Source organism: Rhinolophus hipposideros, assembly GCF_964194185.1.
Source record: "Rhinolophus hipposideros genome assembly, chromosome: X".
Lineage (NCBI taxonomy): Eukaryota > Metazoa > Chordata > Mammalia > Chiroptera > Rhinolophidae > Rhinolophus > Rhinolophus hipposideros.
In genome coordinates this window covers 37,354,832-37,379,945 of record NC_138046.1, presented here as the reverse complement: position 1 = coordinate 37,379,945, position 25,114 = coordinate 37,354,832, and the positions used below count along the sequence as shown (strand labels likewise).

The 25,114-nt window shown below is 38.6% G+C and overlaps 1 protein-coding gene across 2 annotated transcripts in view; it reads left to right on the top strand.

Annotated features, from left to right (window-relative positions):
- Positions 1 to 25,114, top strand: part of DOCK11 (dedicator of cytokinesis 11) — a 267,077-nt gene that overhangs the window by 75,278 nt on the left and 166,685 nt on the right. For both annotated transcript variants that reach the window (XM_081043897.1, XM_081043896.1), the window contains exons 7-12: positions 9,777 to 9,911; positions 12,337 to 12,514; positions 12,912 to 12,991; positions 14,617 to 14,700; positions 18,040 to 18,180; positions 19,381 to 19,593. In XM_081043897.1, coding sequence (XP_080900023.1) covers positions 9,777 to 9,911; positions 12,337 to 12,514; positions 12,912 to 12,991; positions 14,617 to 14,700; positions 18,040 to 18,180; positions 19,381 to 19,593 — 831 coding nt within the window. The remainder of the gene's footprint in view (positions 1 to 9,776; positions 9,912 to 12,336; positions 12,515 to 12,911; positions 12,992 to 14,616; positions 14,701 to 18,039; positions 18,181 to 19,380; positions 19,594 to 25,114) is intronic.

Here is a 25,114-nt window from a genome sequence, read left to right as displayed (position 1 = left end):
ACCAGCTGCTGTCGAGAATATGTGAGAGGCTCTGGCTGTGCCCAGGAAGTCTGGCTGTGCCCAGAAGGACTGGTGGTACCCTGAGAAACCCTGGCTGTGTCCAGAGACCCTGGCTTTGTCCAGGATATTGCATTCACCTCCAGGCTCCTTGCACAGGGCCCCTTGTGGAAGACGCTTGTCGCGTAGATTGTGAGGCAAGACCCTGTAGGGGTGGAGTGTGGGGACAGACCCAGGAGTGCAGCTCTCAGCCTCACGCTAAAGGGTGCTGGCTCAAGTAGTAAATGGCCATCAACTGTGATTGGATGGCCATCAGCTGTGGCTAGTTGGCCGTCAGCTGTAACCAGTGAGCCATTGGCCACTAATATAACTGCTATGGCTACGCTAGCAGCAAATGGGGGCTAGCAAGAAGATGGTGGCTGGCAAGCGCAGATTGCAGTTAGCACAGCAGTTAGCAAGGGGTTGGTTGGTTGACAGAAAAGCGGACGGCAGGTTGTGGATCGTGTGGCTCCTGCTTCCTGTGTCTCCAACCCAGCCGCCAGCGAGACTATAGTGGTATGACTCACCTATCCATGGCTCCATGGGTGTTCCTTTTTGGCCTCACCATGTCCTGAGTTCTTATGTGGGGAGTGGGACCAGAGACCCCGCATGACACCCTGCATTACAACAGCTCTGCTACAATGTTGATTTTAGCCCAGTGAGACCCAGGTCAGACTTCTAACCAACAGAACTGTGAGGTAATATATTTGTGTTGTTTTAAGCCAGTTTGTGGTAATTTGTTACAATGGCAGTAGAAAACTAATTCAGTTAGTTAAAGGTTGATTGTTCAGCTTGTGTATTAGCTATCCTGAGGTTGCAAACTCCACCACCTATAGGGGCCAGCGAGGAGCTGTGCATGAAGGGGGTGGTGGGTCTGAAGCACCCTGGTGATCACGTGGTCTGGCTGAAGGGCACAGCTGCTGCTTTTCTTCAGCTAATTGTTGCTCTGCTGCTGCTGAGCTAGACTCTTTGCTTTTCCTCTTTTTATCGTAAGCTGTTCATATTTTGGCCACTTAATGTTTTTAGTGAGATGTAATTCACATACCAGAAAAAACTCTTATTGCTTTTTAAAACATCTACCAAACAGTAGGCAGCAGAAGGAAAGGAAGGCTAAACCAAATTGTTCATGTGTGCTACATACTTCTTTAAAAAAGTGAATAGAGAATAATTTGAGATATGAAGGCTATAATGAGACTTAGGGATTATCTCTGGTTATGGGTTTCACTTATCCCAGCTATTCTCCATTATGGATTATGGGTCTCCATTGTGGATTTCTGGGAGCTGAATATATAACCTATATCTTCTGGTTTCACCTCCTAAGCCATAGCAGTAGTATTGTATTTCAGTAGTATTTATCACAGCTAGAAGGGGCATAAGAGGAAAGTTCAGCCAGATTTCTTTAAGGTGTCTGAGGGATTTTGCCAATATATTTTTTTCTTGTAAGAATTGCGTTTAATATATAGATGATATATTATAGAAATTTACACTTGAAACCTCTAATTTTACTAACCAATATCACCCCAATAAATTTACTAAAAATAATAGTTAAAACACAAATCTTGGGCCGGTGAGTTGGCTCAGGTGGTTGGAGCGACATGCTCCCAAAGTCAAGGTCACCCGTTTGATTCCCACATGGGCCAGTGAGCTGTGCCATCTACAGCTAAGATTGTGAACAACGGCTCTCCCTGGAGCTGGGCTGCCGTGAGCAGCTGGAGGTCAGCGTGGGCTGCTGTATGCTGTCAGGAGCGGCTGGTGGCCAGCGTGAGTGGCCAGGAGAGCTGCCGTGAGCTGCTGTGAGCAGCCAACTGATGACCCGCAACCGACTGCCTCGGGGTGGGGGGGGAGCGCAAGGCTCATAATACCAGTGAGCGGTGTCCTACACAATTAGACTGAGAAACAATGGCTTGAACCAGAGTTGGTGGGGGGAGGCGAAAGAAGGAGGGAGAAAAAAAACACAATTCTTTTTTTCTAAATCTAGTTCAGCATTGTCGAGCTTAGTTGAAACTTGCAGTATTTACTGTACTCTTTCTGTATATAAATAGAGGGCATGTGAGTGTGTGGAGCAGACAGGGAGAGGATTGGGTGTGGGTAGCAGTTTTGTAGTCGCCTGGCTGGAATTTGGAGTGAGGGCCAAAGCAGAAGTCCAGGCCTATGAACTAAGGTACATTGTGGGACTCTGGCTTGTACCCTTAGGTGTCCTATTACAGGGTGGTGGGTCATATACCCTCCTCCTCCTCTGGCTGGGATTGGCTCAGGCCTAGGAGAGAGGCTAAACGTAAAGGTGGGGTGAGTGGCTGACCTACCTCTTGGAGAGGTGGGAAAAGGACAGGCAAAAGCACTGAAGCAAAGGGCTGACAGAGTTTATGAGACATTCTGAAAGGAACTATGTTGTCTTTGAAGTGAATAATATTAATGAGTCTCACAAGCAAATGGGAAGATGATTCAGGTATGCCATTACCTGAGTCATTTTCCTGATACTGGTGGCAGTTTTACCCTTGCATCTGGAGTCCTCTGCCTGCTAAGACCTTCAGCCCAAACTGGTGAGGCGCTTTGGTAGCCTTAGCAATGGGCACCACAGTGCTAGAGTTCACAGAGTTCAGAGTAGACAACCTTTTCTATCAGAAGTTCAAGCTTTAATAGCCCTGCGAACTCACAGCAGACTAACCAGGAAGCTACAGCTGAAGGATTTGGGTGTTCGTCATGACTCATTGGCAAATAACAGCCTGCAGGAGCTATCTTCCCTCCTGTTTTATCTCTGCCTCCTTGATGTGCTATGGCTTGACGTTGGCCTGTACATCTCTCTGGGGCTGACAGGGATTAAAGTAGTGCAGCTTGGTGCTTTTTAGAGTGAGGTGCAGATTTAAAGTTCTATATTCACTAAAAATTTCTGGATTTTTAAAATTATGTAGAATCAGACCTTTGGCAAGTTTGAAATGATGCATAACCAGTTTAAACTGCGTTTTACAAACAAGTCCAAGTTCTTTCCCTGGACATTTTGACTGTCAGAAATAAGGGAATGTAATAGCAAGGAAGGGGAAAAATAAAATTATGAGAGAAGGTAGGGAGAAAAGAATGAAGGAAGGAGGGTTAGAAGAGATTCAGCAAAATTCAATAGATAAAAGGGAATCAGAAGACTCCTACTTTATAAGATCTTTTGAGAAAGCAGCCATGTGAACTGTAATGGGATGTGAATAATGTAGCCAAAGTAATTCATATATGGGCTGCTTTAGAAAGTGAAACCTCCCTAGCTAGCTGCCAGAAAGCTTTCAAGAAAAGTCAGTGATGATGTGCTCTAGGAAAAAACAGACTGGTGAAAGAACTAAGCTGAGTTCTTCATATTGGAAGATTATACAACCCAATAGTTAGGGAATAAATTTGCATTTTCCCCAGTATATACCTTCCCCCCAGCTCTAATCTGTTGTTAGGGTAGAGTCTTCACCACTTTCTGCAGTTGTTATTATTTCCCCAGAAGTGCTTGCTGAGCATCCCTGTTAATTGGCTGACAACTGAGGACAGCGGCTAATGATGTGTATCACTCCACAAGTCACAGTCTCACTGTCTGAGCAGGTCCTTTCACTGAGGAGGATGCTAGTAGTATCATGTACCTCTTGCAGAAGCCCTGTTGGTTGTCTGGGTGCAGTGACCACTTCACTCAAAGCTTATAATTTGCTTTGTTCTTGGCGTTCATGTTAAAACAAGACGAGCTTTGTCATAGGTGATTAATTTCCTCGATTTGTACTTTCTAGTTAATGAGAACACAACCCATTGCCACTCTTCAATTCCTAGAAAATTTTTGGAGAGAAATTTAAGATATCATTAGAAATCAATGATCCCCTTTGACAAAAACTCTAGTCCTCACAGAAACTTATTCATTCACATTCTCTATTTCTCAAGAAGCTGCTAGAAACATCTCTTTTTTCCCAACTTCTTTCCATATCAGTGAAGGAATTTGATGTGGACTAGATAGCTTTGATACTGGACATGACCTTCCCCTAGTATTTAGAACTGTTTTTCCTAAGGGATTTATTGATACATGGAATAAGGAAGAATCTACTCTCAAGGGTGGTTTTTCATTATAAAAAAAATCTGTTGCAGATTGTTGGCCAACCGTTGGGACACCCACCTTTATGCATCTTCTTAGCTCAGTTTGGTCACATTCGTCTAGCTCTCTTCTCCCCATTCTCAGCAATTCAACATTGAAGCATCCGGGTATGTTATCGGGTTGCAAGTTCAACTGTTTGATGTATGACTCACTTTTAGTGCCCTTTCTCTTTCTTTCCTTTCTTTCACTAAAGAGAGTCATTTGTTATATATGCAGAGGCTAATAGTCCTCACTTACTCTTTGACTGTTTCAGAAGGGATTTTTTTACCCCCTCTTCTGCAGTGGGAGAACAACAAATCAAAAGAGAATTTTACCTAAAAAGCACATATACTATTAAAATAATTGTTGGGAGGCCAAGGTCACTGTGTTTTTTGGAACTAAAAGAAGAGAAAAATCTTTTACCTTTGATGTGTTACTGCATTGTATTCCCAAGTCTACCACACTGTCTCTCACAGCTAACAAATGGATTACACTCATTTTATGGGAAAGGGATTTCTCATGAATTTGTTTTTTTATGTTTTGTTTTCCCTTATTCATTGATGACTATTTAAAACCATTTATTAGAGGCTTCTCATGTGCCAGATACTATTAGGAATCACTGAATTTATCACCAAATATATATTGAATGCTAGTACAAGGTGTTAGCATTGCGGAGGATAAAGAGAAGTGTAATAGTATGTAGAGCTTATAACCTATTTGGGAAGGTGAGACACAATAAAAATAATGAATTGTTTAAAGGTAGTACAGAGACCAAGTGTTATATGAGTTCAGATCACTGTGATCTGGGAAGGCTTCTTGAAGGAGGTGGGGCCTCAAAGGAAGGGACTCAGAAAGGAGGTGAGTGTGGCAGGCAATAATGTATAGGGCAGGTGTTAGGAGAAGTTGGGTAGTCATGAGAGTTGGTCTGGAGCTTGGTATCTCCCTGTGCCTCAGTTTGTCCTCTATAACATGGAGATGATATTAGTAATTACCACACAAGGTCGTTAAGAGAATTAAACGATATAATATGAGGAAAGCACTTAGCCAGAGTGTAAAGGGGTAAGCATTCCACAGATGTCAGCAATTATTATTTTATATTATTAGTAGGATTGTGGGAGTGCCTTGAATGCTGGATCAGGCATGTGAGCCTTAGTATGTGGGTAATTGAGAGTCACTGAAAATTTGAGCTGGGCCATGATATGCTGAAAATAAAGCTGATAAAACAATTTGTCTGTAATGAGAAGGATGGATCATAGACCCCTCCTACTAGACTTTGCCTCTAGCTAAATAGTTTAAAAATCTCTAGTGCCCAGATATGGTAGAATTATTTATGAAAAGCTTAAGCAGTTTTTTTAAACCAGTTTTACAGAGGGTAGACCTATGTGATATATTAAAACTTGGTGTGACTGTAAAATGATATGGTGGAGAGAGGTGAGTGATATATTAGATTGCCAGGCTACTGGTAGGGGTTTGTCAGCAGGATGAAGTTCCTGACATTCATCTATAATAAACCGCAACTCAGTTTTCTGGTAAGTTGTGGGGTTTTCTTCTCTATTGTTTCTTTCATCTTTGCTCAGAACATCTCTGAGACCAGTGTGTCTCTTGCTCTCCTGCTTTCTCCCTTTTCTTGCTGCCTCTTCGTTCTATTCTATCTGAGACATTAGTCAAATAAGTTTCCCTGGCCCCATTTCTACATTGCTCTTGGCCCACCTACTTTGCCTGTCTACTTTGCTGAAAGCCTTTACAACATCCTTTCTCAGGGCTCCTGATTCATTAATTTTGAGCTGAACACAATTAACCTTTAGGTAACACACATAGGGAAACACTCTTGAGATTTGTTGTATAAAATAATAAAAGGCTTTCTAATTTGAGGATACTAAGTGCTTAAACTTCCACCTTCCATCTTTGATTCATCTGAGTGACAGAAGGCCTTTGTTTCTGCTCCAGAAAGGGTCATGTGGTAAATGTTCAAAAAGTTGTCATCCAGGCAGCTCAGGGCCTTCAGAATGATCTCTGGCTTCCTCTCTGTTTAATTCTCCTGGGTGGTCTGAGTGGGCCCCTCATCAAGATTCATGCTTCTCATTGAGTAAGGTGGGGAATTTTCAGCTGGGTTCACCATCTAGGAAAAATAATAAAGGAGAAGAGAAGGAGGAGGAGGAAGAATATGGGCATTACAATTAAACACCATTCTATTGGATGAAACTGCTAGAGAATCTGCACTGGAGAGTGGATTATTCATTCATTCATCATTTATTTTGCAAACGTTTGACTCCAGCCTGTCATATGTTATAGATACTGGTCTAAAAGAGACAGACAGCACATAGATAAATTAATAAAATTTATTTGGATAGTGATCATTCTAGAAAAAAAAATAGGGTGCTACGATGAGGGTAGGTGGTCCTAGAAGGCCACTCAGAGGCGGTAAGATTCAAGCAAAGACCTGAAAGAAGAGAGTGAAGAATGTGGATAGATGGGGAAGAGGATTCCAGGCTGAGGGAATAGAAGATGCAAAGGCCTGAAGGAACTTGCTGGGGTGTTTGAGGAATACCTGGTAAGCCAGTGTAGCTGAAGCAGCATAATTCAAGTCTAAGAGCTAATTCGAGGCCAGATCATGTACATCATCCTAGGCTATGGTGAGGATTTCGGGTCTTATTTTAACTTTGATGGGAGGACATTTGAGGGTGTGGGCAGGATGCTCTGTGTCTCTGTCACATGATTCTGATTCCAGTTCCACCATTGACTTGCCTGTGGGAACTTGAGTGAGCTCTTGGTCTCTCAGTTTGCTGTTAGGTAAAATGTGGATTATGGTCCTGATTCCCAATTGACATTAAAAGAATTAGTAATTGGTTACAAAGGCCTTGAGGCCTTCAGATGAAAGGTATGATACAGTTACCACTGTTCTATATAGTCATTATTTTAACAGCAATCTTCTTTTTGAAATGGAAAAAACCATGTAGGTCTGTACCCAAAGTAACCACATCCCTTTAAAAATGTCAAGGAAGTCATGTTTCTGATTTTCATTTTGGTTCCATATGAGAGTTTTAGGTTACTCCTTTCTTTGAAAAGCACCTTAAAAGGTCCCCAGAAGTTGAAACCTAACATACATCATGAGAAGAGATCTTAGAGATCTCTTTTTTGGGCAGAGTCTGATTTCTATAGAAATGACTTAAGAGGGAAAAACACCAACAGTTTCCTTACAGTACAAACTGTGTGCTTCTAGCCTGTAGGAAATCGCTTGGGGAGGGTAGCCTCCAGCCTAGGAAGGCTGCTGTCTTCTTCATTCAGTTTCAGTAAAATTATTTGTAGATCACCTGGTCTGGTCCCATCATTTTACGACTGAGGAAACTGAGAGAAGCACAGTCTTGAGGACAATTTCACTGCTGGTGAGCAGGAGTGCTGGAATTGAGTTAAGATCATATGACTTTCAAGCATCTCCTCTCTCCCAAGATTCATGAGCTACCTACCTCAGTGTCACATTTAGACATAATTACAATGTTATAGGAAATGATTTACTGTAATTTCAGATCCCTTTCCATCTCTTTTGTAATGATATGCTTGGCTAATATTGGAAGTGGCAGCTGCCACAAACATCTTTGCTTGGTGAGGCAGCTGTACATGAAAAAAATTTCACAGACTGTAATTTGACTCTGTGCCACAAATGTTTGCTCTGTATTTTCCCTTCCTCTGCTCCTCTCTTTGTTGCAGGCTATGGACTGTACAAGTGATTTTACAGACTGTACCACTGAATCTATAGACTTTAAGTTTTAGATTTGGTCACAGTTCAGATTCTAATCTGGTTGTAATTTTTTCATATTAATTTTTGCCTGGAAAACATTTTAATTTTTTTCATACATAATTATTATAATAACTTTTTAAAAAGTGATGTTTTGTTCATTTTTAATTAGGTTCAGTATGTAATTTTAGGTCTTCTGTTTGCATCATTTTAATAACATGTGAACCATTGTCATGAAAATAAGCAAACATACATACACGTGTGTGTGTTTACACACACACTCGCACACACACACACACATTCACTCACTCACTCACCATTATGGTTAACATTTCTTTGTGTATGAATCTAGATTTCTTCAATTATAGCTCCAATAAACTTGAACGTAAGTAAGTCAAATACGAGACTATATGACTTTCCTTCACTCTCTCCCTTCTTCCCTCCTTCTCTCCCTTCCTCCCTCCTTTTTTCCCTCCCTCCCTCCCTTTATATCCTAATGCAGTAACATTTTCATGATTGGCAATGAAAAACAAAGTGATATTTTCTGCTTGGACTTCTTTCTGTTGATACCATATAGCCCATATGGCCACTCCCTGAAATAGAAGCTGTAGCATTTACCAGTCTAACCTGTTAGGGTGTTCCTCACATTGGTATATTTTTGTCATTAATTGCAAAATCAACAATATTTAAACAAGTCAAAAATAACTGCAAGCATATTATTTCTTTCTACTGTTTTTTTTTGTAAAGAAATGCCCCTTAACAGGTTTCTATATTTTGCTTACTCATGCTGTAGAAAAATAAATTGTTGATATTTCATGTACTTTGCCAGGTATGAAGTAGTTTTTAAGAATGATCTTGCTAAATGGTAATCCTTCCATAATTAAAGTTTTTAAAATAGTCAGACATCATACTGGATCATTGGATGTGTGATTGAAAATGACAAGCTTAAATCTTAAAGTGAATGTCTGACAGTAAGACAAGATGCATTGGAATGCATTTATTTCATCAATAATCACCAACAGTCTACTTCCTAGTCTATCTTCCCATTGCCTGAAATGATTTTATATACAGCATCCTGGAGAATTTTACTATAACAAATGCTTGGCTTGACACAGCTTGCAGTTGGCGGCTTATTGAAAGAAGCATCATTTCATCAGAGAGCTCTGAATCTCCTTTTCTCACCTTCTTTATCAGGTCCAAGATTCTTTTTAGGGGAGACTAGAGGGGCAGCATGAATGAATCAGGCTGTCTTCCTCCTTTTCCCCATTCCTGTGGGTTGTGCTGTGAGTTGTAGTAACAGGCTCCTCCTTAACTGTTGTGAATCCCTAATTTCAAACGAGTGGCAGAATGCCATTGGGCCTATTGTCTCAAATCTCAGCATTCAGGGCACTCAACAATAACTTGTAGATACCTAATGGCTCAGTGTTTCCCTGTGAGTGTGCTGTAAGCTGGGGTTTCAGAAGTGGGGACACTGGAACAGCATAGATGACTGCAGTAAGATGTGTGGGTCAGATGTAAATATATGATAGAGGTGTGTGTGTGCGTGTGTGTGTGTGTGTTTATACATGGATTTGTGATGATGTGATGGAAATTATAGGAGTTTAGTCATGGTTTGCAATTAAATTGGAAAAGATGCTATAGTGAAATGGATAGTTGGATTCAAATACAAAAATATTTTATAAAGTTTAAAGTGTTAAAACTTCTTCTCTAGATATTTGACTAATTGAGAGTGAATCACTTGACTTCAAATTTTCCACTAAAAAAATGAAGATAATTATAATTCCTAATGACTTTCAGAGTTGTCTGAAGATTGTCCGGATATAATGCCTGTGGCTAGGTTTTCAAGGTTTTTAGTTCAAAGAAGCTGTTCAAATGAAATGTATATGTAACAAAGTTGTCATTCATTGCTGGTTTTTCACCCTATAGGTATTCAAGAGACGGTATTTTTACTTAACTCAGCTTCCTGATGGTTCATATATTCTCAATTCCTATAAAGATGAGAAAAATTCGAAAGAATCTAAAGGTTGCATCTACTTGGACGCCTGCATTGACGTTGTTCAGGTAGGGCTATAGAGGTAATCTTTCTTTCTTGAGGAGGGTTATTGATCAACTCTTCAGAACCTCAGCCCTTTTCTCTCTTGGTTAACAGCATCTTATCCACCAAAATATTCATACTAGACACCTCAGAATCCTATGTAGTTGCTCTTGCTCTGTGCCAGTATTCAAGTGTTTACCCAGTCCTTTGGAGTCTGACTCCCAAAGCCCTCTTAAATCTCTTACCATTTTTCCTCTCACAGCCCTTCCTCTGGTTTTCCCTTTTCTCCTCTCTGGCCTAGAGTCTTGCCTTCCTGCTTTATGATTTCTCTTGCCCTACTCCATCTTCCTAAGACATAGATGGGGTCTTTCACTTGTCTACTCAAAACCTTTTGGCTCTTGATTTACGACTTGCAGAGTGAGATCTGAAGCTCTTATCATGGCATAGTAGGCCCACAGTGATTGGGTCTTACCCAGCTTTCTAACCTCATCCTGCCTGCATCTCCTTACACATGCTGTGCTCTAGTCATACCAGGTTAAGCCCTCCACAGAGTTTCACACGTATGTGCTTTTCTTACATTTGTTTCTCTGCTTGACATATACTTTCACCTTCTGTTCCTATATAAACCTTATCTTTTAAGACTTGGTTCTAATAGCACTTCTACCATGAAATGTTTTATATTTTATTCCTCAGCCTTATTCCCTTAATTTTACTAAATGAAATTAAGCTCCCTCTCCCTTGTGTGACTACTTTGCTTTTTCTTCTATCATACTCTAATTTGTGAATCATACTCTAATTTGTGGGTAATTCTGCACATTCATTTTTGGATTACTTATGTCTGTGTCCTCTATAATAATGAGCAGTGTTCTGCACACAATAGTGGCTTAACAAATGTTTGCTGATTTGAATTACTGAGGGAACATGGACAAACATGGGGTGGGAAATGGGGCAGAGAGATGATCTACTAAATAGGAAGCTGATTGACCAAGGGAATAGGAGCCATTACTACAGAGCCATGGTCGACAAGAGGGAACACTGGGGTTTCAACACCTGAATCTTAATTTTCAAAACTGTAAAGTGGGATTAATAATGTCTATTTCCCTGATCAAACAAGATTATCATGAGTATCAAATGAAAAAACACTTGGAAGAATATGAAAATCTATGTGACTGCCAGATGTCTTTGCTTTCTTACCTTATTGGAAGAAAGAGAATATACTCAAGTACCAGATTTTCTCAGTTAGCTCTAGTCTGGATTGACCTTTCTTTATAGTATTCCCAGGGTCTGCTTTCCTCATCTGTTTATGATCCTTCCTCTCAAATATTTTCAAATATATAAATCTTTATGATTTGCAACAGCAGTTTAATGTTGTCATTTGTTTTCCTACACATTGAAAATCAGGAGGAAATTTCTTGGTTCCTTCTTGAATAATGATTGTACAGTGAAAATGATTGATTCCTAAACATTTCTTAAAATTAATGCTGAGGTATTTGGGAGAGGGAGAGTGTCATGTCTTTTGTCATGACAGAGAAGGTGGTAATATAAAAGATTGTGTCGTCATCTTTGAAGAAAGGAGGAGGGTTTTATTTGCCTTGTGTGCTAGTATTCAGCATAGGCCATTTCCATGTTCTTTTTTTTTGCTGAGAACCACATGGAATGTAAAACAACTACAGTCTTCTTTTAAGCTACCATGATGCGTATTATGTGTGGTAAAGTGAATTAGGTATCGAAACTGCGTTTTATGGTATGATATAAAGCAAATACCAGATTTATTTTAGGTCACATTGAAACTTGTTTTTAATGGCTGATTTTGAAAATCTATAAATATGCAAAGAAAACTTTAAAGAGAGTGGAAATTGTAACATTTGCTTACTTTTGTGGTGGTGGTTTATGTAAATGTGAAGGATGTCAAATGGTCGTAAACAAATAGTATTTTATGCCAAATTTGTGTATATATCTCTCTGCTCAGTACTGAGGGAACATAAAAGATATGTTTGACATGGTCATTGATTGTCTTTGGGTTTCTATTTCTTGTTGAAAGAAGCAACTCTTTAATAAAATTATTGACATATGTATATGGTATGCTGAGGTAAAAAAATAAACTAATGAAATCTAACAATAAAAGAGCAGTTAAACTGTTGTCTGTGTCTATGAGTTTATGTTTCTTTGTTCATTTGTCTTATTCCTTTGTTTAGTTGTTACCAGAGGATAAGGGGGGTAGAGGGGATGGTAGAAGAAGGAAAAGGGAGTCAAATATATGGTGATAGAAAGAGAACTGACTGGGTGGTGAGCACACAATGCAATATATAGATAATGTGTTATAGAAATGTATACTTCAAACCTATATAATTTTACTAACCATTGTCACCCCAATAAATTTAATATTTAAAAAAGACAGAAAAAGGCAACTAAACTAACTGAACATGTGCTTTTTTTTTCTTCCCCCTCTAGTGCCCCAAAATGCGCCGTCATGCTTTTGAACTCAAGATGTTAGATAAGTATAGCCATTATCTGGCTGCTGAAACTGAGCAGGAGATGGAAGAATGGTTGATAACTTTGAAAAAGATTATTCAAATCAATACTGACAGTTTAGTGCAAGAGAAAAAGGACACAGTAGAAACAGCACAAGGTCAGAATTTTAAAATGATTCATTATTGAGGTAAAGCCTTTGTCTTTAATCCATGGGAATGTCTGTTGTGCAGGGTGAATATAGGACTCTTAATCTTGAACATTGACCTACTTCTTCGTTAAAAGTGACTAAGGAGGTTGATAGATTTTATTTTTAAGAGTTGATGCTATAATACATGGGCTCTGACACATGAAATGTAACCAGACTAAAACTGATAGGGAATTCATGGCAGATTGTCAAAAGTCCATTAAAGTTTTCCCTATGCTTTCATAATCAAAATTCTTCCCAATAAATCTAGTAGGAGAGGATGAGGTGGGAGAGATAGTTAGGATGTTCCTCTTAGGTGATTAGTAGTGGTCTGTGTGGTTTGGAACATTTACTTTTAATGAATTTGCAGATGATGAAACTAGCAGCCAAGGAAAAGCTGAGAATATCATGGCCAGTTTGGAAAGGAGCATGCATCCGGAACTGATGAAGGTATTTCTTTCCTATGGCAACTTGCCTTCAGCTGAGACAATGCAGGGTTACCCATTAATGTTTTAATACTGGATTCCATTTGGCAATGTCATTTCTAAGTTAAAAACCACAGCAAATGAATGAATTAGGTAGAGATTTTAAAAGAAAAGTTACACTCTTAAAGTTGGACTTGTAAGTGTCAACTAACAGTTTGGTAAAATCTTATTTTTTTCCTAGATGGTAGGAAGGTATTTCTAGATCCTGGTGACTTTATTAATTTTATCCGTTACTACTTATTCAGTTTGATTATAGTATCTTAGGAGGATTAGTTCTAGGACCCCCGGGGATACCAAAATCTGAGGATGCTCTAGTTCCTTATATAAGATAGCATAGTATTTCATATAACCTAGGCACATCCTCCCGTATACTTTAAATCATCTCTAGATTACTTATAATACCTAATACAATGTAAATGCTATGTAAATAGTTGTTATACTGTGTTGTTTAGGGAATAATGACCAGAAGGTCAGTGCATGTTCAGTATAGACACAACCACTGAAGGGCTAATTACATGGAACACCTCCACAAAAGTGTAACATTTTAAGAAATATGTATTTTTGATTTTTGGTTGATTGAATCCACGAATGCAGAACCTGCAGATATGGAGGATCAACTGTATTGTATGTCATTCATAAAAATACATGTTCTTCTTTCAAGAGGCTGTTGGTATAGATTGAACATGATTTTCAATCTAATGATTTGTATATGTTAATTTCCTATGCAAATCATATGTTCTCTCTGTATGTAAATACGTATGTATATGACGTATATGAATAATTTAATTACATAAAGATTTTGGTGAACGAATATCATTGGTGTTAATTACTCTGCTCTTTAGAGTTTGAGGTGAGCCAATTTAGAAAGTGTAAAGGTGATTATCACACTTATCTCTGTGGTCTCTGTACTATAATAGATTAGCAGGTTTAATAACCCATTCATTTATTTAAATACTTGTCAAACCTACTTATTTTTACTTTATTCCTCTACCTGGACTACTAAGTTACACAGATTTAGAAGTTACTATTTTCTGTTTTAAAATTATCTTTCTCTTAAGCTTCAAAGCTATTTTCCAAAATTTAGGAATATATTCATGATCCCCTGATCTAGGCTTTCTATAATTTTATAGATTTTAATGTATCCCCTCTGACTCTTTGTCATTCCAGATTGTACAGCCCATTATGTTTTTCCTAAAGTGACAGAATCAGAATTGTGTATAATATCCTATGGCTAACACCATGGATATGTAAAAGATAGTGTTTCCTCTTTTATTTATTTCTCTTTTACATCCAGAGTCTCTTGGATTCCTGTTTTGTACTACTATGTATGGGGTGAACAACATTCTTGGTGTTATGAGAGGAACACAGAGAGTCTAAGAACCTGATCCATAGCTCGTGGGTCACAGTGACATTGACTTTTTGCCATCTTAAGAACATGGAAATGGAGAGTGGTATATTTTTGAAGCTGTGTCAGATTGCTAGTTTCACATAAACTATATGTTTAAATGATAATTTAATACTGGTTTGAAGGAAGTAAAGTAATGTTTGGTGTGTATGAGCATATATAAATATATATTTTTAAATGTTTAGTATGGAAGAGAAACTGAACAGCTAAACAAGCTCAGTAGAGGAGACGGAAGACAGAACCTCTTTTCTTTTGATTCGGAAGTTCAGGTATTAACATATTTCTTTAAATAATCCTAAAATTGTTACTTACTCGGAAAAAAACACCTGTGAAATATTGAAATCATTGATTTTTGCACACTGGGCATTACTGATTGCTTTGTATTTGTCTGGTTCACTTTGAACAGGTAACTTAACTAACTTCATTCAAGAGAACTGTCTTGAGTTCTCTTGAAACTCAAGACATTTGCTTTTCTTTCTCAGTTCTCTATTTTTATTTCACCTCATGCCTCAAAATGGTTGAATTAAAGAATCCTGAAAATGGTGTCAGTGGTCTTTTCACATATTAAGTACAACTGTGGTCTAGTAGCAGTGAGTATCTGCAGTGTAAAAGAACACCAGGTCATATAAGACAGATAATTTATTTTCCAGTTTTGATGTAAGCCTGTAGAACTGGGATAATTCTCATGTTTGGCTTAATCCCACTTTAAATGGAAAGTTGGTGTATATACATGTGTATTTAACCTTTTTTTGTGAGAGTTAGGCACTTGTCGTACTAAGAGACAGGCAATTAATATTTAATTTCATGGTACTTTCTAATTAAATTGGTGATTTGGTTAAGTGAAAAATTCTAGTGTTTGAGTATTACAAATATTTTTTCTAACAGAAAAAAATTCATGAGAAATGAAATTATTTGAGGAAAGAACACTATTTTTGTTTTCTTTTTACCTTTTGTACGTGAGATTTCTAATTAAAATCTTTGAGATTTGGTTTTTTTTGGGGGGGAAATAGAAAAGTATTCATTATATAAGCATTACAGTTTTTTCTTCAGTGAAAATATATTGTGAAAATATGAAATAATTTGGGGAAGACTGATTTTGTGTGGTGTTTTTTTTTTTGCTTCATACCTTTCCTAATTACCTAGGAAAGTTTCCTAATTACATTTTTTGTTTGAAATGGAAAAAGTTTATAGTCTGTAAATAACACAGAAATTTTTCCTTAAGAAAAATATCACATGAGAAAATAAAATTATTTGGGGAAAATTTGTTTCAAATGTTTCACCTTTCCTTCCCCCCATCATTATTCCGTTATGTGTGTAAGTTATGATTTAAAAAAAATTATAGCAGGCCTCAGGAATGTTAGTTCTAAGATATTCAGAAATTTCTTTGTTCCATATTTGTCTAAGCCTTTGATTTCCACTTCGCCCCCAACTCACCACCCCATGATTGGGCTTTAATTAGACATGGCAACCCCTTTCATGGTATACAAAGAAGCCAATTGACTGTGGTTGGAACTCAGTCCTTATCTTTAAAAATTTGTGGTGTGGTGTTTTTGTGGTCACGAAACTGAACTGGTTTTATGTTTAAATTGTTTATCAATGAGCTATAAGTGAGAGAAAAATTCATAGTTGCAATGAAAGTTTAACGACAAAAAATTGAATTTAATGTTGATTATGGAAGGCAGTCTCACCACAGAGAAATCCATGTTGTATATGTTGAGTATCTTTTCTAGGTTAAGTGCCAGTTATCCTAAAATACCAGCTGTCTCTTAGGCCACAGTTCAGTGTTTAGAGATATGCATTCACAGACCTCAGAAGGGAAAAATCTTGGGGGCAGGAGTGCTTTAGTCCAGTTTTTCTTCACATTCCACTGTCTGAGTAAGATAGAAAGGAGAGCAGATAAATGGGCGGAAATTAGAATTGATCTCCATGGCAATGATTTGCCTCCTGGCTTCACAGATAAGTATTAAAGGGAGAGCTATCTAGTCCCACACATTTGTATTATTTCTGTAGATAAATAGACTCAGAGGAAATTGTGCTTTCGGGTACAAGTATTATATTTCATGCCCTTTTAAGGAGGATTTTGTTAGTGATACAGGTTAGGCTAGAATGGCTATAATTATCCAAGATGCTTCAGGCACAATACCTGTTTTGGCTTGAATTACTTAGGCAATTGAGAAAAATTCTTGTGTTTCTTGGCTTGCGTTTTCCATATTGACAGTATTTTTTGCTCAGATTCACCCAATCATTTCCTATCTACCAAGTCTCTGGTCTTAATGAAAGTATAGTAAGTTATCCCAATCTATACTTTTCCTCCCATTTGTGAACCTAATGTTAGTCTGTTCAGACATTCAGAATGAACAGATGAACTTAGGTTGCCTGAGCTGTGTGAGCCAAGGAGGAGGGTTCTATGAGTTTCTTTGGGGAGGGACAGATTCCTCCCCTGCTAAGAAGAATTCCTTCACTCATAGTATCTTTTTAAAAAACTGAAAAAAATTTGAAAGACCAAAAAGTAAACACACACACACACACACATCTATTACAGGCAGGGTACATCCCCCAGCTCTGTTAGAAGCTGAGCTCAGTGTTTATCAGTTTCCTAAGCAGACGCCTCTCCTCTCCCTCTGTTCATCATTTAAACGTAGGTGGTCACCAGAGCTCTAGCCTTGTCCACCCTCCTTCTCAACCTATAGTTGCCACCGACTCCCAAATCCAGGTCTCCAATCCAGACCTCTCCTATTTTTCCAACCACTTACTAACATCACCTCAAGCTCAACACATCCCAAACTGAACTCATCATCCGTACTCATTCTTCCCCCATATTTGCTATTCATTTTTATTTCACAATTAAGTTCATAACGTCACAATTTACCGAATCTTCCAAGTTAGAGACCATTGTGTCATTTTCGATGGCCCCCATATCCATTCATGTCAGTTTTGCCTCCTGCACAGCTCATAAAGGAAACAAAAACTTCTGCCATCCTGGAGCATATATTTTGTGGGGAAGATAAACAGTAAGCAACTAAGTAAATATAAAAATGTAATGTTAGGATACTAAATCAAGGAAAGGGAATATAGACTCTCAGTGTGCAGGTTTTTTTTTAATTGAGTTAAGGAAGGTCTGGAAGTGCCAACTGAATGAAATGAGGGAGTAAGCCATGTGTCTATCTAGGGAAGGAGGGTTCCTGGAAGAACAGCAAGTGCAAAGGCCCTGAGGTGGGAGTGTACTTGGTGTGCTGGTGAAATAACTGACGATACCAGTGTGGCTGGAACAGAGGGTGGGGAGGAAAGGCAAAAGTTGTAGGAGATGAGGTCAGAGGAATGGGGGGAGGTAGGAAGTCCTGTCATATATGAGTAGGGCTTTGTAGGTCAAGGTACAGACTTATGACTTATCCATTGTCTTAGATCAGAGTTATCTCCCTCCAGAACTTCCTTATCAGTGTTTGAACCTTAGTCTAAGAGCGCTACAAAGGCTTGTTGAATGAAAAATAAAAAGGATTCAAATGAAGAACGGACAGAAGACTGTTGGATTCTGCAATTTTAACTTGTGGATCTATGTTAATATGAATCATATTTTCTTTTGGAAATGATTCATATCATTTGTTTTGTAGAGGTTGGACTTTTCAGGAATTGAACCTGATATAAAGCCATTTGAAGAAAAGTGCAATAAACGTTTCCTGGTAAATTGCCATGATTTAACTTTCAATATCTTGGGTCAAATTGGAGACAATGCAAAAGGACCACCTACAAATGTATGTATAACTTTTCCTTTTACCTCCCTTAAACCAGTGTATTAAGGAAACTCCTTTTTTATTATCACTGAGAACTAATTTACAGGGTGAAAATGCCATTACTATATGTTTTAATAAATTTGACATGGAAGAATTTCATACATGCCTTTCTTTTGCCAAAATATGAATGTATAGTCATCTTGAGAAGACTCATGAAAGTCTTACCTATTCAAAATAGAAAGAATAGTCTCTTTGCATTCAAGAGAGATCTGTCCCCAGAACCTGGATAATCCTCAAATTTGTGAATTGTACTAGAGAATATGACTTCTGTGAAATTGGCTCATAGCCATGAGTAATGAACACCAAAGCCATGCAGAGGTACAGATGCTGTGCAGTCAGCTAGCCTCACTCACTGTTCTCAGAGTGAATTCGTTTTGTGCTGCACAGAAATTCTAATTATTAGCTATCACAGATCATTTGAGTTGCTCAGAAATACTTGAAACTATAAATGTAGTATCGCTAGAGAGACTACATTTTATGTTCATCTTGATTTTTTGGTTCAAGTTTTATCTTTGGAAAATATCCACAATGATATATTCCCTTACAAAGTAGCTTAAATGCACTAGGAGACTTTCTGTGTGTAAAGAGTTAATCTTTATGCCATCTGGCATGAAAGTTCTCTTTGTGACCAGTTTTCAAATGCCATCTGTAGAGAGAAATCATGTCTTCCAAAACTGCTGATGGGGCAACAGAGCTTTTGTCAAGTAATTTGATGTTGACTGATATTAGCTCTTATGAAATGTATCATCCAGTAAGCTGTAACATAACAAAAGGGAAGATTTATTTCTTCTACTCTATTATAATGGCATTATTTTGGGGTCATTTCAATAAACCGATAGAGAATTAAATTTTATTCGTAGAACAATTGGTGTTGTTCTTTAAATTTGGCTTCTGATTTCTACTCATCATGTAAAAAAATTTATAACTTGTGACATTATTTATACCTGAAAAAAGTTAAAATTTGATAGCCTGTTATTTAGAATATTTTTTTCTTTTATGCAAATAAGCTATAATGCAATTTTAGCTAAATGTTCAACTCAGGAGGGTACTGAATCACAGAAACTTGACAGATGAAAAAAATATTATTTTGTAATTTGTGTTCCTCCCCCAACTCCACCTAAAAAAGTTTTCTTTTAAAAATGTAATTGTCTTCATTCCCAGGTTGAACCATTTTTTATCAATCTTGCTTTATTTGATGTAAAGAACAATTGTAAGATTTCAGCTGACTTCCACGTAGACCTGAATCCCCCATGTGTCCGTGAAATGCTGTGGGGCACTTCAACCCAACTGGCCAGTGATGGAAACGCAAAGAGCTCTTCACCCGAGTCTTTCATTCATGGAATTGCTGAATCTCAGTTATGCTACATAAAGCAGGTAAAAAATGATCTCAGTTTTGGTAGTACCTTCAGAATGAAAAACAGAGAAACCCTTGGGTTGTTTCATCATGTAGGCCAGTATTTTCATGGGCATTCCATCTCTTGTAAGATCTGTATGTAGGTGTTTTTCTAGTGACAGAAGTGGAAGGGAAAAAAATGGAAACCAGCAAATATGCTAGTAATACACTGGCGAAGTAACATTTTCCTTGGGACCATGATGTGAATCTCAGAGGAAGTATTTTGTGAGATGGAATGCAGATAACAAACAGACACACAGAAACGGATACACAAACAGATACAGACACAGAGACAGACACTCTCTCACACACACACACACACACACACACACACACAGCCATAGACACACACATAGCCACAGACACATAGGCTCACACAGAGACAACAGATCCAGACTCATACCAGACACTCAAACACAGACACACACATAGACAGACACACACAGACATATACATATGAGGCCTGACAATTAAATTCGTGAACTCATCCTAGAGAAAGTGCTACATACCTCATTGCTGAATATCACTATGGTCACCTTCGAAGTACTCCCCTTGGGAAGCTATGCACCGACACCAGCACCTAGTCCACCCTTCAAAGCAACTTTGGAACTCTTTCTGGAATGGCCATCAGAACTGTCCTCGTATTATCTCTGATGTCCTAGACGTCATCAAAATATCCTCCTTTCAATATTTCCTTTACCTTTAGGTAAAGAAAGAAGTCATTAGGGGCCAGATCAGGTGAGTAGGGAGGGTGTTCCAATACAGTTATTTGTTTCCTGGCTAAAAACCCCCTCACAGACAGTGCCGTGTGAGCTGGTGAAAAGTTCAGGTTGTTTTCGTCTTTTTCATGCAGCCTTCCAAATAGCAAACTTGATTAACTGTTTGTCCACTTGGTACAAATTCATAATGAATAATCCCTCTGATATCGAAAAAGGTTAGCAACATTGTTTTGACTCTTGATTTGGACTGATGGAACTTTTTTGGTTATGGAGAATTGGCTGACTTACATTGTGCAATTTGACACTTTGTTTCAGCATTGTATTGATACACCCATGTTTCATCACCAGTGATTACACAGCCCAAAACATCATCTTGCCTCTCCAAAAGGTCTTGGCAAACTTTGACTCTCCCTTGCTTTTGTTCATCAGTGAGCTCCTTCAAGACCATTTTTGCACAGACCTTTCTCATGCCAAGATTTTCAGTTAAGATTTTCCTAACTGTTTTTCTATCGATGTTTACTTGGTCTGCTATGCTTCTCACAGTCAGCTAGCGATCTTGATGCACAATTCAATGAAGTTTTGCAATGTTTTTGTCAGCTCTGCTAGTTACTGGCCGCCTTGACCTCTCTTCATCAGTGACCTGTTCTCTCCCCTCAAAAAAAACGTTTCATCCGTTTGTACACTGCTGTTTTCTTCATGGCATTATCCCCATAAACTTGGACTAACATGTCCCTGATTTCACTTCCTCTCTTTCCAAGTTTAACAAAAAATTTAATGTTTGTGCATTCTAATTCAAGCTCAGACATTCGCGCGACGGCATACAAAAACATGCAACAACAATAATGAACGCCACTCAGCAAGACACCGCCACACGTCAACACAAACACAGCTGTGAGACACTGATATACCAAAGTTATGAAACCTTACCAAGCTGTTTGTACAGTGCTGCCAAAGTTAGTGCATGGTGGCAAGTTCGCAAACCTAATTGTCAGATCTCGTACACCCATTCTTCTGAGCAAGGCAATAGGTGCTTGAAAGGCTTGTTTCTTTGAGGAAAAAAACAGACCCTACAATAACCTCCCGTTCCTAATTTCCATTTCCACCATAAGAATGTAATTTTAATAGAGCATAAAAGCTCTTCAGACACAGTTCTGGTTGAAAAGCAGTGGAGGGAACTGCTTGTGTCACAGGTGTAATACTGCTCTGTGCTGTCCTACTGGTGCAGAGAACCCCTGTAGGAAGAGCCTAATAGTTCTGCCATTTTGACCTCTGACCAGACCTGTAGCAATAAGAGGTGAGGCAGATCACAACTGATTGTCTTCCAGACGTTTGCAACTGAAAGGAAACTAGAGTCTGGATAGAATTAAAGTAGGAAGAAGCATAAGAACAAAGCAGCTCGAGTTGTAAGGAGATTTATTTTTCAAAAAATAAAAATGTTTCTTTTTTTCTGATTATAAAGATAAATGCATTATTATGTAGAAAATTTAATCAATACAAAAAGTATAAAGAAGAAAGTAAAAACCATCACCCATAGATGACCACTATTAGCATTTTGGTGAACATCTTTCTAGACATCTCTGTTTTGTATGTATGAAGACATACAGTTTGTGTAAGGGTATACCTAATGTGTATCATATTCATGCTGTTTTATACCTACTATATTTATTTAATATATTTATCATTCTATATCAATATTTCTGGATCAGTTACATTCTTATTGAAGGCTAATATGGTATTCCATTTAGATCGTTAGCATATTTCTAATTTTTAGATGTAATGAATAACGCTGCATTGAACATCCACGTGTGTACATGTTAGCTCATTTGTTGAATTATCTCCTTAGAATAAATTCCAAGCACTGAGGTTTTCAGGGTCAAAGATTATATTTACCGTGGTTCCCCCAAAATAAGACCTAGCCGGACAATTAGCTCTAATGCGTCTTTATATTAAATTAAGATCCAGTCATATTTTACTATAAGACCCAGCCTCATTTTACTATAATATCAGACCCAGTCTTGTTTTACTATAAAATATAAGACTGGGTCTAATATAATATGATGTAATATGACATAATACCGGGTCTTATATTAATTTTTGCTCCAAAAGATGCATTAGAGCTGATTGTCCTGCTAGGTGTTATTTTCGGGGAAACACGGTATTGATACAGATTGCCAAATGGTAGGGGAAGACTTTGCACGTGCTGTCACTACCCTCTTTGGACTATAGGTCTGTGGTAGCTTTTTCACATATTGTCCCTTGTTCCCTTATGGCCCCTTAGTTTGTTACTCACATGACATGTGAGTAACACACATGTGAACATTCCACTACAGTGTCCTATGCTTTTAAAAGAGAGATCGAGGTGGTATCTCATGTGGTACATTTCTACAATGGAATATTACTCAGCCATAAAGAAGAATGAAATCTTACCATTTGCAACAATATGGATGGACCTAGAGAACATTATGTTAAGTGAAATAAGTCAGACGGAGAAAGACAAATACCATATGATCTGACTTATGTGGAATCTAAAGAAAAGAATAAATGAACGAACTAATCAGAAACAGTCTCAGAGATATAGAGGAAAAACTGAGGGTTGTTAGATGGGAGGAGTGCTGGGGATGAGGGAGAAGGTGAGGGGATTAGAAAGCACAGTCAGTAACCACAAGATTGCCATGGGGATACAAAGGACAGTTTGGAGACTATAGTCAATAATGTTGTAAAGATATTGTAAGGTACCTGATGGACACTTGTCTTTTTAGGGAGACCACTTCAGGAATTGTATAGATGTCTGATCACTGTTCTGTACACCTGAATAATAATAAATGTCATCTATAGTTTTATGTATATAGTCAAAAGAAGTGGAGTACAGCATTAGGAATAAAGACAGTGGAAATATAACGACTGTATGGGATGTCAGAGGGGTAATAGATGGGGCGAGGGGGGTAATCACTGTGTGAGGGATATAAATGATAAATGTCTAACTATTACATTGTTTTCTACACCTGAAACTAATAAAACATGAAAAAATAGATTAAAAATGAAAGAGATTGAGCATGTTCAGTGTTACAAATTTTTGTGAACATGCTTTTGAATGATATGTTTAAAATTTCCCACATAGTATCAAATAAGTCCTTTTAAGCCAATGTATTTACTATATTACTTCAATGTACTCAGCTATAGGTTCAATGCAAAAAGTTTAAATTGTGGTTTCAGGTATCATCCCACTTGTAATCTAGGTCAGGAAGAAAATCAACATTTTTTGAGTATCTCGTGTGCCAGAATTTTCCTCTGATGTCTCATGGAATCATCATGGGAAATATGTATAATCATTGTGAAATAGTATAATCATTGCTGTTTTGCAGATGAGGTAACTGCAGTTCAGGGAGGTTAAGTAAGTTGTTCACCATTACATAGCCAGTAGTGGTGCTGGCAGGGTTTGAACCTAGCACTGTTTAAAAGACCTCAGTTAACAATATTAGTCAGAATGTAATTAAGTGCTGAAGTATATAACATAATGGTAGTAGAAGAGTTTGGAATGTGAGGCACGGTCAGTGGTCGGGAGTTTACTTAGAAGACTCCACAAAAGATGTGGGACTTAAGAGAGGCCTCAAAGGAATAGCTGAGAACTGGACAGGTGAGAATGATGGGCCGTGGCCTTTACTGGCTTTATCATTTTGCACCCTTTTTCAAATCAGCTAAAGATACCAGGAAGTGGTCATTTATTTCAAAGAGTCGAACATTTCATTTTGAAGAAGTCTTTTTCTCAACTTCTTCCTGTTTAGGACTAGGAAGCAGTACTGTGTAGGAGACAGACTGAAAATAGGTAGGTACTATTACTATCCCCATTTTACATATGAGGAAACTGAGGCACAAAAGCAGTCAAGTGGCTTGCTCAAGGTCACAGAGCTAATGAGATGAGGAACAGGACCTGAACTTAGGTCTAGCAGGTTCCGTAAAAGACACAGGTTTTTACTCCTGTACTGTACTCCTTTCATGTCACCCTAGAGAGAGGGAAGAACCCTATTCCCCAGCACTGCTGGAAAGGGCTGTCTGGCAGTCCTATCCCTTCCAGCAAGGCTATTCAAGTGGCAGCATTATCTATATGAAGAGGCAGCTTCCAGGGCTTGGTTGACGGTGAGTGTTTTGGGGCCATTCTAGGCCCTCCCCATTTGCTCCTCAGGGTCTTTCTCTCAGTGGCTTCCTGAGGAGCAACAGGGTGACCACAGAAAATTGAGAAAGTTGGGTCCATTGAATAGTTTTGCCTCCCTGACACCAAATGGTCCCTGTGACAGTCACTTTACTCTCAGCCTCTTGGCATTTCCTTCCCAGATGCCCTGTCCCCCAAGATTGGGTTGGGAGCTGCTGACTCTTGGGGGTGTGCCTCTCTGTGACTCTGTGGGCTCCCTCCTGGAGGGCAGCGGTTACTGGGCTGGTGAAAGGGTGCAGAGCCCCCCTACCACATGCCTTGCCATGCCCTAGGGGCCTATATAAGTGCTGGGAACTGGGAGGGGGGTGACCCATTCTTTTGAAGGAGGATGCATTGAAGTGGGTAAGAGTCACTCTGTGGGGGGCAGGTACATCCATGCCTCCTTGGTGAGGAAGCAGGGCTCAGCCAGAGGCCTTGTCCTAAAAGGCCAGATTCCCAGCCCTCAGGAGTGGGCCTCCTTGGCTTTCTCTGGCTACGCTTCTGTGTTTTGGGGGCAGGGCAGGGCTAGAAATTGATTGGAAAAAAGGCAAAACAACTCCAAAGAGTATCTTCCTACACTGTAATCTCTGGTCAGTT